General features: G+C 44.5%; 1 protein-coding gene across 3 annotated transcripts in view; it reads left to right on the top strand.

Annotated features, from left to right (window-relative positions):
* Positions 1-17,280, top strand: part of GAL3ST4 (galactose-3-O-sulfotransferase 4) — a 122,929-nt gene that overhangs the window by 95,262 nt on the left and 10,387 nt on the right. For all 3 annotated transcript variants that reach the window (XM_078671004.1, XM_078671002.1, XM_078671005.1), the window contains exon 3: positions 6,158-6,476. In XM_078671004.1, the coding sequence (XP_078527130.1) occupies positions 6,158-6,476 (319 nt within the window). The remainder of the gene's footprint in view (positions 1-6,157; positions 6,477-17,280) is intronic.

Raw genomic sequence — 17,280 nt, 5'->3', positions numbered from 1 at the left:
TTTTAGAAACATGTTCCGTATGTTGGATCCTTAGGAATGTGTTAAATGGGGGTGCTGGAACTCGTGTGGTGAGTTCCAGGGATATGTACCCTCTGGCAATTATAAGATCTGTGCCCTACTGTGATGCTGGAAATGGAGAGATTAGTTCCATTAAAGTAGACTTTTCTGTGATGGTGCAAGGAGGGGAGGGGGAAACCTAGCATTGTGTACCCTGTGGAGGCACCACACCATGTTTCTTGTTCTGATGCAAGAGTTAGTTGCATTATTGCCTAGGTATTGTTCTTATCTGATAGAGACTTCTAGGTGCAAATTCTATAGCTTAAAATTATCCCCAAGCATCAGACTGGATCTGGACCATTTTAGTGAGAAGTATCCCTGCGCGCCAGTAGGTGGTGTCATTCGGCTTCGCATGGCATCGTTCTCCCTGCCGGAAGTGATGTGCGCAGTGCCTATATAGGTGCCACCCAGGCTTGCTGTCGTGAGTCTTTTGCTTTCTGCGCCAGTCAGTGTAAATCCGTAGAAGAGCTGCCTCCAGTAATTTTATCACTGACTTTTTCTCAACCCTTTTGTCTAAGATTTTTGAGACATTGTCGCCTGGTGTGTCAGGGATGTCCACAAGGAAGGCTGGTTTTAAGCCCTGTGGCACCTGTCACTGGCAAATGATGGTGACAGACCCACTCCTCGTCTGCCTCTGGTGCCTTGAGCGCTACCACGACGCTAAAACCTGCATCGACTGTCACGCCATGCACCCCAGAGCCTTGAGGGAGTGGTCCCTCAAACTCGTTGACGCTCGACGTGCAACGCCTCAATGGTCTTTACCCTGTTCAATAGGAAGTCCTGGGACCAGTCGCCGACCCACTCCAAGCACATTTCATCGCACTTGAAGACTTCCAGGCATTTGAGTAAGTCCAGCAAGCGCAATAAGAACAAGAAGTAAAAGAGGTCTTCGACTTTGCCATGTCCGTCGAAGTCATCTGATGAGATGAGGGAGCATCAACATTTGAGGCCTGGCTTTGCAGTTGAACCTGTGCTTGCGCCTCTCTGAGTTTCCAGGACAGGAGCTGGAGTGACCCACGCCCAACACTGAGTTTAATGAGGCCCTGCACCTCATATTTGGGTGGCCCGTCCCTGTTGGAGCACCTTCGGACCACATAGGCTTGGGAGAGGCCCCTACTGGTCTTCCAACCACCGGTTTGCCTCTGATTCTAATCAGGACCCTTGGATCTATGGACAGATCTGGACTAGCACCAGTCAAACCAACTCGACCTTCCCCAGCGCAGGCTCCACTGCTGCTGTCCCCATACTCATACCGACTCCTAACTGGAGCCATATGGGCATCACCCGACACCAACTCTGTCACCTACTGGAGGCATTCCATCCAGGCCAGAGCCTGTGTCCTATTGCTATGGGTTAGGACTTGGGGATGACTGGAAGAGGCCACTGGATCCTGATGAATGCCAGCCTCTAGATGTCATCGAGGACACATGGTGTGAAGGTTTGGCAGATGCCAGTGGACTGGACACCTCCCTAGTTACTGGCTTGGTCTCTCCTCATACGCAGGGAGATTAATATACTATGGTGGTGAGGAGGGCGGCGGAGTCCTAGACCTTCAGCTGCTCTCCGTGGCTCTCAAGATGACCGTCCTGATGGAGGTGCTTCAGCCGGTAGTGACCCCTTCTGAACCGCTTCTTCCATTTGATGAAACCCTAATGTACTTCCTACATGGGACCTGGTCCAGCCCCTGCACAAGGGCTCCTGTGAATAGGACAATTGGCTGCCACCATTACCCTGCCCCATGGGACACCAATTTCCTAACCCAGCACCCCACCTTGGAGAGCTTGGTGGTTCAAGCCTCCATTTTCAGAGAAAATCGTGGAGCATTCCCTAGTACTCCACCTGACAGGGAATCCAAGAGGTGGGTTACCTTGGGAAAGAAGATGTTTTCTTCCGCAAGTTTGGCACTACAGTCAGGGAACACCGCATGCCTTTTGGGCCGATACGCCCATTCGCTCTGGGACTCGGTTGCGCAGGTGCTGTCTATTATCTTGGAAAGGACTGAGCCATACTCTCCCAAGCTATTGCTGGGGGAAGGGACACAGCTATGTTCGGCATACGCTGTGGGCTGGATATGACTGACTCTCTAGGCAGAGCGGTTTCATAATCGGTGGCCCATAGGCACCACTACTGGTTAAGAACAACTGGCTTTTTGGAGATGTCTAGGCCTCGCTCATGGACAGGCCCTTTGAGGGTTCCCGTCTCTTCGGAGACAAGGCGGACACAGCGATAGAGTGCTTCAAGGACAGAAGGGCTATGGCCAGGTCCTTGGGCCTTTTCATGGCCCTTCGCCAACTTCAGACCACCTTGCGCTCCTTTCATGACCATGGAAGGGGCTTCCAGCTGTGTCACTACCTACCCAGCCACTATGGCATGCAAGCTTTCCAACCCCTGCGTGGCCGAGTGTGTGGTAGAACAGACCTCGTGGATCAGGTAGCCAGAGGTCGGGCCAGTCCGCCACCACCTCGGCAGCCACAGCCTCCAAGCTTCTTTAGTTTGCCCTCCGACCATCATGGGCATCCAGTGTGAGGCAGGATACGCCATCACCTGCACCCCTGGAAGTCGATAGCATCCGACCACTGGGTTCTCCAGATTGTCCGAAGGGGCTACATCCTCCCCTTCATGACTACCCCTCCACCCAGTCCACCCACTTGCGACCGGCTGATGGAGGACCACATCTCTTTACTCTGCCAGAAAGTGGTGGCTCTCTTGGCCAAGGGAACCACAGAGAGGGTGCTGGCATCAGACGTAGGTCGTGGTTGTTATTCCCCCCACTTTCTGGGGCCCAGGAAGGTCAGAGGCCTTTGTCCCATGCTAGACCTGCTCCCTCCCAATTTCTTGCTGAAAAAGGAGAAATTCAAAATGCTCACACTCACTTAATTCTTGTCTGCCTTGGACCCTGGAGACTGGATGGTGGCATTGGATTTGCAGGACGCATACTTCAACATTCCTGTTCTGCCTGTCCACATACGTAACCTGTGGTTCACTGTAGGCCACAAACACTTTCAGTTTGCCGTGGACCCCTTTGGCCTTACCAACACTCCTCAGGTATTCACCAAGGTGATGGTGGTGGTTGCAGCTCTTCTGCGAAGATCAGGGGTATCTTTCTTTGGCTATCTCGATGACTGGCTGTTGAAGGCAGGGCTTGCCCCAGGTGGTCGTCTCCCAACTCCAGACTACGGCAGACCTCCTGCTCTTACTGAGGTTCACAATCAATGTATCAAAGTCACAACTGATCCTTTCTCAGATCCTCCCTTTTATCTGAGCTGTTCTGGACACAGTGCATCTTCGGGCTTATCCTCCCGAACAATGAGTCCAGGATATTCAGGCATGATACCTATATTTCAGCCTCTATCTTAGGTATTATTAAGACTCAGTCTGAGGCGGCTGGGCATCATGGCCATCCTGAATCCTGTTAGTGACGAATGTCTGTTGGCATATGCAGGCTCTGCAGTGGGACCTGTTGTTCCAGTAGGCACAGCATCAGAGGAATCTCTCTGATATGGTCCAGATCTTGGAGGGTACTGCAAAAAATCTGCAGTGATGGCTAACAGACTGCTATTGGGTCAGGGGAAGACTCCTCTCCCTTCCCCAACCAGATCTAATGGTAGTGACAAATGTGTTACTCCTGGGATGGGGCGGCCATCTGGGAGAGGTGGAGATCAGAGGACTCTAGTCTTCAGAAGGGTCCAGACTCCACATCAACCTGTTGGAGCTCCATGTACAGAAAACCTTTCTACCACCTAACAGGGGAAGGCTAGTGCAGGTGTTCACGGACAATGCCACTGCCATGTGGTACTGCAACAAAAAGGGCAGGGTGGGTATGTGGACCCTCTTGTCAAGAGGCACCTCTGGACATGGTTGGAATGTCAGGGCATTTCCTTGGTGGTTCAGCACCTGGCGGGATCTCTAAACGCCATAGCAGACAAACTAGTCCAAAGATGTCTAGCGGATCATGAATGGCACCTCCAATCCAGAGGTAGAGCATGGTCTCTTTAAGCAGTGGGGAGAGCCTTGGTTAGATATGTTCGCCACCACCGATAATGTGCAATGCCACCAGCTTTGTGTGCTGGAGTTTCCAAGGTGGCTCTCTCTCGGAGATACTTTTTGCCTCGAGGGGTGCTTCGGCATCCTGTAAGCCTTTCTGGCAAAACCATGTATGCCCAGTGTTCTCAAGAAAATTAGCAACGACCATGCCAAAGTCATCCTTGTGGCTCCGGACTGGACTCAGAAAGTCTTGTTTCCCAAACTGTTGAGCATTTCCATCGTTCTTCTGAGCAGGTTTCCCCATGGGAGGATCTCCTGTCACAGTAGCAGGGGATGGTTCTTTGCCCAAATCTGTCAATGCTCCATCACCATGTGTGGAGCTTGAGTAGCACCAGTTGACAACTTTTGACCTACTGTTGATAGTCTGTCATTTTGGCAGCCAGGCTTCCCTCCATCATGACAGTATCCTCTGAGCAGGTTTCCCCATGGGAGGATCTCCTGTCGCAGTAGCAGGGGATGGTTCTTTGCCTAAATCTGTCAATGCTCCATCACCATGTGTGGAGCTTGAGTAGCACCAGTTGACAGCTTTTGACCTACTGTTGATAGTCTGTCATTTTGGCAGCCAGGCTTCCCTCCATCATGACAGTATACTCCTTCCTTTGGGGCAAGTTTGTGACATGGTGTGCACAAAAGCTGGTTGCTCCCCTAACTGCTCCCCTTTCTCAGGTTATTTTTTCTTTATTCTTTGTGTAGCTCAGCAAGGCTCTGCTTTGTGCACCTTAAAAATGGCACATCTGCTATCTCAGCATTTCCGCGATTGCCATCCCTATTCAAGTCCCCTATTATACATAGGCCTTTGAAAGGTCTTCCACATATATTCCCACCCTCATCTTGTCTCAGTGGGTCCAAAATGTAGTCTTTACCTTTCTGATGTGTGCTCCCTTTGAGCCATTACACAATTTCCCTATCAGGCTTCTTACTATAAAAACAACTTTTCTAGTGCCAATAACATCAGCCCTTAGGGTCAATGAGCTCCAGGCTTTGTCATCTTAGCCTCTGTATCTTAACTTCTACCCAGACAAGCTGGTTCTTCGGACTAGACCATCCTTGTTACCGAAGGTGGTCCCTTTCATATAGGACAGTCTATCACCATGCCTACCTTTTACGCTCCACTTCATCTCTCTAAGGAAGAGTAGCAACTACATCGGGTGGACCCAAAAAGAGCATTGTTGTTCTGCCTTGACCTCACAAAAGAGTTCCAGATGGACGACCATCGCTTCGTGGTGTATGTCGGAGCCCAGAAAGGGAAGGCGGTACAGAAACAGACCATCTCACAAAGGATCGTGCTCTATATCAAAAGCTGCTAAACATTGGCCAAGAAGCACCCCCCTGAGGGCTTGTGTGCTCATCCACCAGTGCCAAAGCAGCTACCACTATGTTAGCACACGGAGTCCCGGTCCTAGACAGCAATATGGGCACCTCTGCACACGTTTACCAAGCACTACTCCTTGTACAGTCAGCCCGCAGAGAAAGCCATTTTGCCTATTCGGTCTTGCAGGATTTCTTAGTGTGAAATAGTTTTGCAGACCACCTCCAGGGATTGTTGCTTGGGTATTTGTTCTAAGGTAAAGAATCTGTGGTTAGTAGTCTCTATTAGATGAAGAAGTTACTTACCTTCAGTAACACCTTATCGGGTAGAGGTCCTATCTAGCTGCATATTCCTTACCGACCCACCCATCCTCACCGCTCTGCGAATGGATTTATAGATTCAGGGATGTTCCTCTTTCAGGGCCTTATTTTCACACACCAGTGGTCATTATTCTTCGTGGCTCTCCGCTTCTGGTGGGGAAAGTTGCATAAAGAAATAGCCATCCGTGTAGTGGGGTGGAGCCTGTATAGACACCATGTACATCACTTCCTCCGCCGACAACGCTAACACAGAGTCGAACTACGCCACCTACCAACACGCAGGGGTACTGCTCAGAAAAAAAAACACTCTGACCCCTGGGGATAATTCTAAGGTAAGGGTTCTGCAGCTAGATAGAGTCTCTACCAGATAAGGATTTACAGAAGGAAAGTAACTTGTTAGCACAGATCTTTGACTATTCCTTCTCAGGTTGCCTCCTAGAAATGAACAGGGAGACCGCTTCTTGCCATGGAGTTTCCTGGATAGAGTGGCCAAGCCGGCAGCGAGTGCGACGTGCCAGCCCAAACTGCATGTGGTGTTCCTCAAAACTCACAAGACTGGCAGCAGCACCATCTTGAACATTTTGCACCGCCTGGGAGAACACCGGAACCTGACTTTTGCCCTGCCCATGAAGTACCAGTTCAACTACCCTAACCCCTTCTTTTCTCGCCGTGTGAAAGGCTACAGTCCGACCTCGAAGCAGAAGTATGACATCTTGTGCCACCATATGCGCTTCTACCTGCCTGAGGTAAGTGACCCTTGCCTTCTGTGACGCTAGTCTCTGCCTTGGCACCATTTCCCCTCAGTCAATGAGTAAGCTAAATAGCTAAATAGCAGATCATAGTTGCCCACAATGAAACCTTTGAAAACATATGGCTGAGGAATGCATTTAACCCAGATTATTTTCAAAATATGCAGTACGTGGCAGGGGGGTCACTAGTGGAAGCATAGAGGCTGCAAGTGAGATATGGGAAGCCTTAGGTCCAATGTTAGCGTACCTAGAGGCACATTTATGTATTTGTCATTTATGCTACCACACTGACATAATGCTTTATGTTCAGGTTTCAATAGATGATCACCATTCTGCAGCACAGCAGGTGGCATCAACATGTAGTGAGAGTGTTTTATTAAGACAGCCACAGAGAAAGAAGGAAATAGCAACATCCTAGCTCAAGAAGATGGCAAGGTTAAAATATGAACTTGGCATGTGTGTATCAAAATGTAAATTCTTAAGTTATGAACAGACATGAGGTTCACTGAAACAGTAGTCTATTGGCTCTGCACCCAGCTCTCCAATGGATCCTAGTTCATCCATTCATTCCCCTCCCACAGCCTCCCAGTGACCCTCATTGTCCAAAAGGCTCCATCCTCTTGCTGTTCCTCTTTAGTCAGTTCAGAGTCCCACGCTGTCCACTGCTGGCCACCGTAGCCAACTCCACCCAACACCAATAGGTCTCTGCAAGCCCTCTTACAGTACAGAAGCAGGACTGACTGCCTCTGGGACTGCCTGTCACCCAAGCACTGGTGCCAAGCAACTGCCTGAAGCTAAACCAAACCAAGACAGAGAATCCATCCTCATCATCAAGGATAGGACTTTTCATCCTCAGAGGCTTGTCCCAGAGAAAGAGAGCAAAATGTTAGAAGAATGGCGAAAGAAGGAGGAGGAGAAAGCAAACAGTTACAAAAGGAGAAAGCGAGTGTTGAAAAAGAACCTGCAAGAGTGAGATTGAGATAGCCAGAAAGAGGCATGAGGTAGAATTAAGAATAGTTAGTCTTGGTATTCAACAACCCCAGCATTCAGCAGTACCTACAAAGTACTCCTAAGAAAACTTATGGGCTCCTGCGCTTATTTTTAATTTTATTTTTATTCTAGTCTATTTTATTTATTTAGATTTCAAATTAAGCATCTTTGTATGTCTCTAAGGGGTCTATTAGGATGGCGGTCGGAAAATCACTCCAACCGCCATAGTAGCAGGAAAATACCGCCCGCTAGGACCGCGGGAAAACCGCTGGTCCAATTAGTATGCTCCGCAGTCAACGTCTGACCGCAGCGGTTGGATCGCGGCATTTAACATTGTAGCGGTTGCTGCTGCCAGCAGCACCGCCTCAATGTCCATAAAAGTATGTCCTGCATATCCCTGCATTGCGTGGCAGTCACTGCACAGTGCCTGTCACCTGGTACAGGGACATGACCCCCCCAGTGCACCCACACGCCCCCCCAACACATTAGAGGCCACATTCTCCACATGCCTTTCCATGGCGCTCCCACCGACGTGGAAAGGCTGGCTACCGCCGGCATCATAATCATGCTGTTGGAGCATGGCCCTGCACCTGCACCATTGTGGCGGTCCAGTTCCACCCGCTAGGCTGGCGTGCGGACTGATACTGGCAAAAAAGAGGGGTGCGGAAAGTCTCACCGCTACGGTCGTCACCGCCATGCTAATGGGACCGGTGGTTTTCCGGGTTGCAATCGCGGGCGGATGTCCGCCGCCGGTCGGTTCGCCATCCTAATAGACCCCTAAGTTTTAGACAGTGTTAAGCCAAGGTTGTATGTAGAGATATCTAAGTTCCAGACAGTGTTTAGATGATCTTTACATAAGAGGATTCTTCTCTCTTTCTAACTCTCTCAGTAAAGCGTGCAGTCAAAACATGGTGAAACCATGGTTGCTCAGATAGAAAACACTGATGTGCATGTTTGGCAATGACCAGAGAAACAGCTAACTTCTCTTACAGAGATTGGAATGCTACACACTGGGCAGGTACTGTTGCAAGGTGACTTAAAACATTTAAAATGAAAAAGACACAGACTCCTCTTTGGCAATGTAAAGACAGTCCTTTACTGTCGTGACAGGGAGACAGGCCCTCCTTACACACAGGTAGGCTTTAAAATATCGACTCCTACACTTAAACAGGTAAGTACAAATATGTGGACTAAAAATATTGATGTATAAAATATCTACTTTTATATAAATATAAAATAATATATATTAAATATATTCAATTTAATTGAAACAAAATAAAATACATGTAATATACATTTTAAATGAATATCAGAAATACATTTAATAAAAAAAGATAAACACACTAACATAATTATTTATACCTATATATTTACTTTAAAACAATTAATAAACTATTATTTTTAAATTATGGTAAAAGTTTAAAATTATATCAAAAACTAAAAATATAAATCAATGATTTAAAATATAAAAAAACAAAAATCTATAATAAATTAAACATTCAAATATTAAAAAATATTTAAAGCTTACATTCCACAATACAGTCAGTGCAACAGTAGGGAACGTGTTGGATAGCAGAGGGGTAGAAATTACTATTCCCACTCCAGTGAGAGCAACAGTACGGAAAGTGTTGGATATCGGAGGGGAAAAAATTACTATTCCGACTCCAACGAGTGCAACAGTAGGGAAAGTGTTGGATAGCGGAGGGGTAAAAATTACTATTCTCACTCCAAAGAGTGCAACAGTAGGGAAAGTGTTTGTATAGCGGAGGGGTAAGAATTACTATTGCCACTCCACTGAGTGCAACAGTAGGATAAGTGTTCGTTATTGGAGGGGTAAACTTTACTATTCCCACTCCGGTGAGTGCAACAGTAGGGAAAGTGCTGTATAGTGGAGGGGTAAAAATTACTTTTCCCACTCCAGTGAGTGCAACAGTAGGGAAAGTGCAGGATATATATATATATATATATATATATATATATATATATATATATATATATATATATATATATATATATATATATATATATATATATATATATATATATATATATACTAATATCTATAAATAATATTTAAACATTAAAATCAAATATATTAAATATATAAAAGGTAAACATATAATAATAATTATATATAAAAAATACCTACAAATATGATATAAAATTAAATAATAAACTTTTTTTTTAAATTCTTTTAAACTAGAAAATATTTACAAACAAAAACATTAATTAATACATAAAAGTATGTATTTTATTTCCTACCCTATAACACCACACCAATAACAACACACTTCAACATTTTAAATAAAATGCACTTCCATAATTAACATAATTAATAATACATTAAAAGTTATTTTAAAAAACGAATAAACATTAACTCCACACACTTTAACACTATAATGTCCACAACATACACCTAAATTCAACTTTAAAATAATAAAACAGAATTAAAACTTATTTTTAAATTAACTGTTACTACTAACAATGAATTATAAAGTAATTAAAATGTATTTAATACCCATCCTTTACCCCTTTAAAAGTAAAAACACAAACAATTACCCAAATAAATATCACATAATAAACATTAGGTAACAACTATATATTAATTAATTAAACACAAATTACTTCCCATCCAGTACCCCTATAAACACCACAACACACACCTAAAATTATCAATTATTTAAAATTAGTACCCAATTACTAATTCATGAATTAAAAAGAAATTACTTCACACCCTTTACACCAATAAACACCAAAACACACACCTAATTAATTACACAATTACCATACTTCATTACAAAAAAAATAATTATTAATTAACAATACATTATGAATTAATTAATAATAAATTACTTTACACATGTAACACTATAATATCTTACTTTAATAAATACAAATAATCAATTCATTTAATATAATTAAATTGCTTCCCACCCTATTCCCCTGTAAACCCACAACACGCTACAGAAGTAAAAACACAAAATTCCAATAAAACTTTTTAATAACTACTAAAACTGTAACACATATATTAAAAATACAAACAATTCTTATACAAAAAATATATCACATACATTTAAAACATATACCAAAATACATAATATTAATTAAAAAATCGATTTTTTTTTAACAACTATATTTTTGCAAGCGATATTAAACAATTCAATATTTTTTAGATTGATATTACTTACCGTAAGTCTATATTCTTGATTACGATATTCTAGCTATCGATATTTCTGAACCACAATATTTCAGACTCGATCTTTGTGCACCTCGATATTTTAAACTCAATATTCTGTCTGCACACCACCTCTTCCTATTCCTCTTCGTTCTCCTCTGCTTCTTCCCTACATCCATACATTATCCTGCTGCTTTGGGTACTGTTGTTGGGTGGCCCCTGGGACTGATCCCACAACCATTGCAGCCATCTAAGTGGCGGCTGCCAATTCAGGTCCTTCCACTGCTCCTTTCTTTGCCAACATCTGCTGCACTAAAATGGCTGCTGCTTTCCCCGCCACCTCCTGTTTGTTCCTTTCTTTCGCCTGCTTTTTCTTGCACAAATGGATTATGTGCGCTTGAATTTCTGTCCAGGGCTTGGCTTCTAATGCCACTATATTACCTAAGCTTTTCTGTACATCAGAGGGCAACCCTGTTTTTTTACTACATTATAAAATATTATGGCATTTCCTCCTTTTACCTCCCAACCCTGACCTACTTCTTAGGTTCATTTTTCTTTTATCCTAAAATGGAACTGAGCGGGATCCTCATTTGGCTATATTAATTGAGCCATGAGAGAACCAATATCTAGCCTAATCAGGTTACATATTCCTCAGCGGATTCCAAACCACTGTTGTTTCAAATTAAATGGAGACCCCCTGCACTGGTGCTAAATTTAACTGCCTAGCGGCAAAACAGGCCCCCTTGCACAACAGTGCAAGGGTGTCTGCGTTGAGTGGAAGATTGTTTATGTGCAGGAAGATGTCCCTTCTGCACATAAACTATCTTTTAAATGGCGGGTTGTAACTTTTATGTGTACTGCTTAATGCAGCACTCTTAGAATTAGCAAATTGTATATTTTTAATGAATGTTTATGTATAGGAAGGGAGCTCTTCCTGCCCATAAACAATCATTGGGGTTTTGCTGTTTCCATGTGTGTTCCAAAGCAGCACACATGGAAATAGCAAAAACAAAGAGAAATAAAGTGTTTCTCCTCGTTTCGTCTGTTTAAGACCAGTTTTCCATGGGTCTTCATTTTGGCGCTGCCTCCTATTTACACCACTCTTGTAAATAGGGGCCAGTTACAAAATCAATGGGTATTGCGGTGGAACGCCCACCACAACACCCATTGCCCTCCCCTTTCACGCTAAGTACAGTATGAAAGGGTGCCTTATTTACAAGGCAGTGTTAGGCCAGTGGCTTAACGCTGCCTTGTAAATAAGGCGAATTCCCTATCGCCTCCTCAACGTCACTAAAAGTCATGTTGTAGAGGCAATAGGGACTTGTAAATATGCCCCCTAGTCTCAGTGATGGTAAAATTTCTCACTCCAGACTTTTGAAAAACAGTGTCTGTTTCATCTTCTGTAAGGGAACTGAGCAGACACTTTATGACCCCTACTGCTAAGGTGATACCTGCAGTTTGTTTTTCAAAAGCTCTAATCCATTGCCTTGCTCCCTGTGTGAGCAGAAGCAACATTTTTTAAAGATTTGCCTTATCCATGTGTGGCCAAGGAACACAATGAGGTGCCCGAGGTCCCTTGCCTATTAGGGGCAGTTGATGAAGGGAGTGGTAGAACGCTAGGGATTATGTTGTCCAAAAGATTTCTGCCATACACGCAGACATTTCCGCTTGTAGGTATAATCCCAGTCTGGATCTCCCTCACCATGAAGAATGCAATCCTCAGCATTCGCCATATCGCATGGATCTAAGGACCCTTCTTGTGCCATGGAGTCCTTTGTGAAACTAACCGCTCAGTCCAGTCTACTAAATTGTCTACATATGGTGCAGCATTGTACCAGCTATTCTCTCCTTCAGCAACTATCTCACAAGGGGTGAGATCTGTGCTGTGCAAAACTGATTGAACTTTCATTTGTTGCTTTAATCTATCATGTAGTGTCAATCTTCCCATTGCCTCACAAGATCCCATCCTGACGTCTGGATGGCCACGTGATCCCAGAAACCACAACCGCTCAAGCTCTGTCGCTCAAGTTTTGCTAACTCTAGAAAGAATATCCTGCTCTCTCTCTCTTTCTCTAGTATAAATATGTTTAGTCAATCTTCTCGCACTCTTTGTGTGGTCAAAATCAATAAGGGATCTTGGATATTAACATCATAGGCAGGGTGCCTAGCGTTAGGGGGTTGAAGCCTTTCACCCATACTATTCACACTCTTATATATAGATTCTATCCTACCTGTTATTCTCCCAAAACCTCCCTGAAAGTCACTGTAGTATCCCTCGCTCCTCACTTCACTTGCATCTCTCCGACCCTCACTTTGCAAAAGGCACTCTTGAACACTTTCTGGTGAAACTATTACATTCCCCTTCTCCTTCTGCCAGGGTGATAAACTTTCTTAAGTTCTTCTAAGATCCTCATCTCTTCCTTGATGTACAGGCCACTGTGCCATAACTACAGCCCCATCCACATAGTCACTCACCTTGCATCATCGGCATCTTTTCGCTGTGGGATAGACACTAAGGGGTCCATTACGATGTCGGGCGGTTTGCCTCCGCCAGGCTGGCGGTGGCCACGGCCGGCCTGGCGGAGGCAAACCGCCCGACATCTCAAGCCCAAATCCCCCCCGCCATATTAGGATGGCGAAGGGAGCGGTGAAAAACACCGCCGGCCTGTTTTCCGCCCCGGTCGCCTTGCGGCCGGGGCGGAAAACGAGTAACATGGAGGCGGTGTCTGTTAGACACAGCCCGCCATATTACTATGGGCTTCTTTCAATGCCTTTCCGTGGCGGCAATGTCGCCACGGAAAGGCATGCGGTGTTCACTATTGGGGCCCCCTGTGGGCCCCCAGAGTGAAGGCCAAAGGGGGGTGCATTAACGAAGAGGCAGGCACCGTGCGGTGCCTGCCGCTTCGATTGTGTAAATGGTATATGAGGAGGGGTCCCAGATGGAACAACATAAAACACACAAATTCAAAATTTGAACAATGACAAAAAAACCTCATCAATATAAACTTCAGAGAATGTTATTTAATATACATCCTCATTTGAAAATTAATTACCATGTCTTTCACAATAATACAGTTTAAAGCATTTCATGACAAGCCCAGAAAAAAGCGTGGAGGAGGGAGTGAGGAAAGGAAAATTGTGCAACATAGGTTTAAATTAGTCATAGAGGAATAACATAGTAAGTGGTCTCATCAACATTTGAACATGTAGTACCACACTAGACATATATACATTATCATGTATTTATTCATGTATTAAAATAATCCTATCCTGTTAATTGCTGGCACAGTCACAAATGATCCGTTTGCTAACAGGTAGGAACAGATATCTGTGCCAGCAATTAACAGGATAGGATTATTTTAATACATGAATAAATACATGATAATGTATATATGTCTAGTGTGGTACTACATGTTCAAATGTTGATGAGACCACTTACTATGTTGTTCCTCTATGACTAATTTAAACCTATGTTGCACAATTTTCCTTTCCTCACTCCCTCCTCCACGCTTTTTTCTGGGCTTGTCATGAAATGCTTTAAACTGTATTATTGTGAAAGACATGGTAATTAATTTTCAAATGAGGATGTATATTAAATAACATTCTCTGAAGTTTATATTGATGAGGTTTTTTTGTCATTGTTAAAATTTTGAATTTGTGTGTTTTATGTTGTTCAATCTGGGACCCCTCCTCATATACCATTGACTACCCAGGTCCCAGTACTAGTGGGTTGACCCATATATTATAACATCGATTGTGTAAAGGCGTGCTTTTGTTTTTTAACATTGTGGCGGGCGGTGCAGTGAGCACCGCCCGCCACAATGTTAAATTGAGGAATGCGCCCACCACTGTGGCGGGCGCATCCTAATGGCAATGTCGGGACCCCCGCCCTTTCGGCGGGCGGTCCCGATTTCCGCTAGGGTGCCGCCATCCTAATGTGCCCCTTACTCTCTAACTACTCTTCCTGTGGTGTGCCTTCTCAGCAACAAATGTAATGTTGCTGATGAAACATATGACTGCTCATCACTATCTCCTGGACATTGCTCCACACGTCTATCCTTCTGGGGAGAGGCTGGGTCTAAATGCAGTGTAAACTGCGCTTCTAGTTGTCCTCAAAACTGGGGGTCACCTACTCTTGTTTGCTGCCTAGATGTACTAGCATGTTCTGGCTTAGGCATTTGTGGGGCAACATTAGGGATAATTTTTGGAGACTATGAAGGGGCCTCAATTTCAGAATTCTCTGAAATCTCTGGGTTAGCATCATAAAAGTGCAGCTAACTAGCACAAAATGTTTTCTCCCTAATTTACTTTCCAGTGCAAAACTGGTTTGCACTGGAAAGTACCCTAAAAGTAACAAAAAGCAGCACGAAGCACTGCTTTGCGTTACTTAGTGCTAAGGGGGCATTACATGGGTACATGGGCACTCTCAAGCAACCACAAATGTATTTTGATGCAAAACCCTACCTACAAACAATTGTAGACCGGGTTTAGCGCCAAACGTTAATGCTGCTTCAAAGGAGGCATTAAAAGGAGAAATGTTTTTCTCCTTTCTTTCAATCAATCAATCATTTGTAAAGCACTGTACTGTCACCCTGGGGTATCTGACCGCTGTTTCTCCATTGAAGAGCCAGGTCTTGAGTCTCTTTCTGCAGTCTTCTAGCGAGGAGGCTGTACGGAGTTCGAGGGGAAGGTTGTTCCAGTTCTTGGCAGGGATGTAGGAGAAGGAGCGGACCCCGCTGTGACTGTGATGAATGCAGGGTGTGTGTGCGAAGGCAGGTAAAGAGTAGCACAGGTGTCTGGAGAGCTGGTGGAAGTTCAGTCAATGATTGATGTAAGTAGGTCCTAGGTCATGGAGGGCTTTGTAGGCATGCATAAGGATCTTGAACTGGCATCTCTTCTGGATGGGGAACCAGTCGAGGTCTCTCAGATGGAGGATGATGTGGGTTAGTTTGGGGAAGTCCCGGATGAGTCTGGCTGCAGCATTCTGTATGATCTGGAGTCTTCTGAGGAGCGATGCCAGAATAGAGGGCATTGCCGTAGTCGAGGTGGCTAGTGACAAGGGCCTGAGTGACAGTCTTTATGGTGTTGGTTGGAATCCATCTGAAGATTCTGCAGAGCACGTGAAGAGTGTGGAAGCAGGAGGAGGCGACTGTGTTGACTTGTCGTTTCATTATCAATTGGCAGTTGCTGATGATGCTGAGGTTGCATGCATAGTCGGTCCTTGGGGGTTTGAGTTCTGCAGGCCACCAGTTTGGTCCCATGCAGAGGTGTTCTTCTCGAAGATCAGTTCTTCAGTTTTGTCGGAGTTGAGTTGGAGGCAGTTGTCTCTCATTGATTTCGCTATGATGTTAGTTATGGCTTTGCAGAAGCTGGTTTTGATGTTGGAGGAGTCCTTGGTGAGAGAGAGGATCAGTTGAGTGTCGTCTGCATAGGAGGCAATGTTTAGTCTGTGGGATCTGACGGCTGAGGATGATCCTTGTGATACGCTGCATATGATGTCTTTGGGTGCGGAGGTCAGTCGGATGCTCTGTGTGCGTCCTGTCAGGAAGGAGGCGATCCACCTGAGGGCAACTTACTTTCTGCCTATGTTGTAGAGTCTGTTGAGGAGGGTGTTGTGGGAGATGATGTTGAACGCCGCAGAGAGGTCGAGGAGGATCAGGGCGGAGTGTTCTGATGGTGTCTGTGGTGGCAAACAGTGCAAGTTCAGTGCTGTGGTTGGCAAATAATCCAGATTGTGAAGCATCTAGTAGGTGGTTTTGTTCCAGGAATTTGGTGAGTAGGGGAATGGGAGATCAGATAAACGAAAGTGTGCAGCACACATACAAAGTGGGGAAAGTGATTAAACTTGTCTAGGCATAGTATTTTGTACAGGAGGGGTACACTTCATGTACAAAAACTATGCTAGTTTCAGGTACGCACCCTAGCACTATTGCACTAAGGTGTATGCCTGGAGCACTGCAGCTGATCTCAGCAGTGGTGGTAGGGAGAAGGGAGGAGAGAGCCATATCTCTGTAGATATGCCGCTCTCATGCTCCATCTGTCACATAACGCAGAGCAGCCTCTTTGGGTGCAGCACTGCATTGCATGTCTTTTTAAAAAACATCTTGCCCTAGGTACCTTGGGAGAGGTGATCATATGAGTCTTTACATTTTTCACAAAAAACTCGCCAAAAAGCCTTAATAGCTTCTTTCTTCTGTAAATTGGCTCCTGCATATTTACTTTTAAGATATGTAGTAATATGGTCAATTATTTTGTCATTAAATCTCCCTTCTTTTGGCCAGAGATATATATGTTTTTGGGTGGCTTAAAACCATTCTAAGTTATATTATTGCAATGTTCTCTGATTGTGTGGAAAAGTCTTTTGCATATACGCTAAGGGAGTCTCCATGATCATTCGTATTTCTAATGCTTTCTACAATTTAACTTTTTCTCTATCTGAACAAATACAATTCCACTTTTATAAACTTACACTAGCATTTAAAAACAGGAAACGTCATCAACTGTGTGTCGTACAACTTATGCAGTGTACATTAAAATAACATAATGTACATTATGCTACATTACACAACAACATCATTCTGTGGCCACATTTCATTCATTAATACTCACTCACCATAAAACATGAACACTTCTAGT

The sequence above is a fragment of the Lissotriton helveticus genome, chromosome 12 (assembly GCF_964261635.1).
Source record: "Lissotriton helveticus chromosome 12, aLisHel1.1, whole genome shotgun sequence".
Classification (NCBI taxonomy): Eukaryota; Metazoa; Chordata; class Amphibia; order Caudata; family Salamandridae; genus Lissotriton; species Lissotriton helveticus.
The sequence above is the reverse complement of the archived record's forward strand: the minus strand, read 5'-3'. Positions and strand labels throughout refer to the sequence as shown.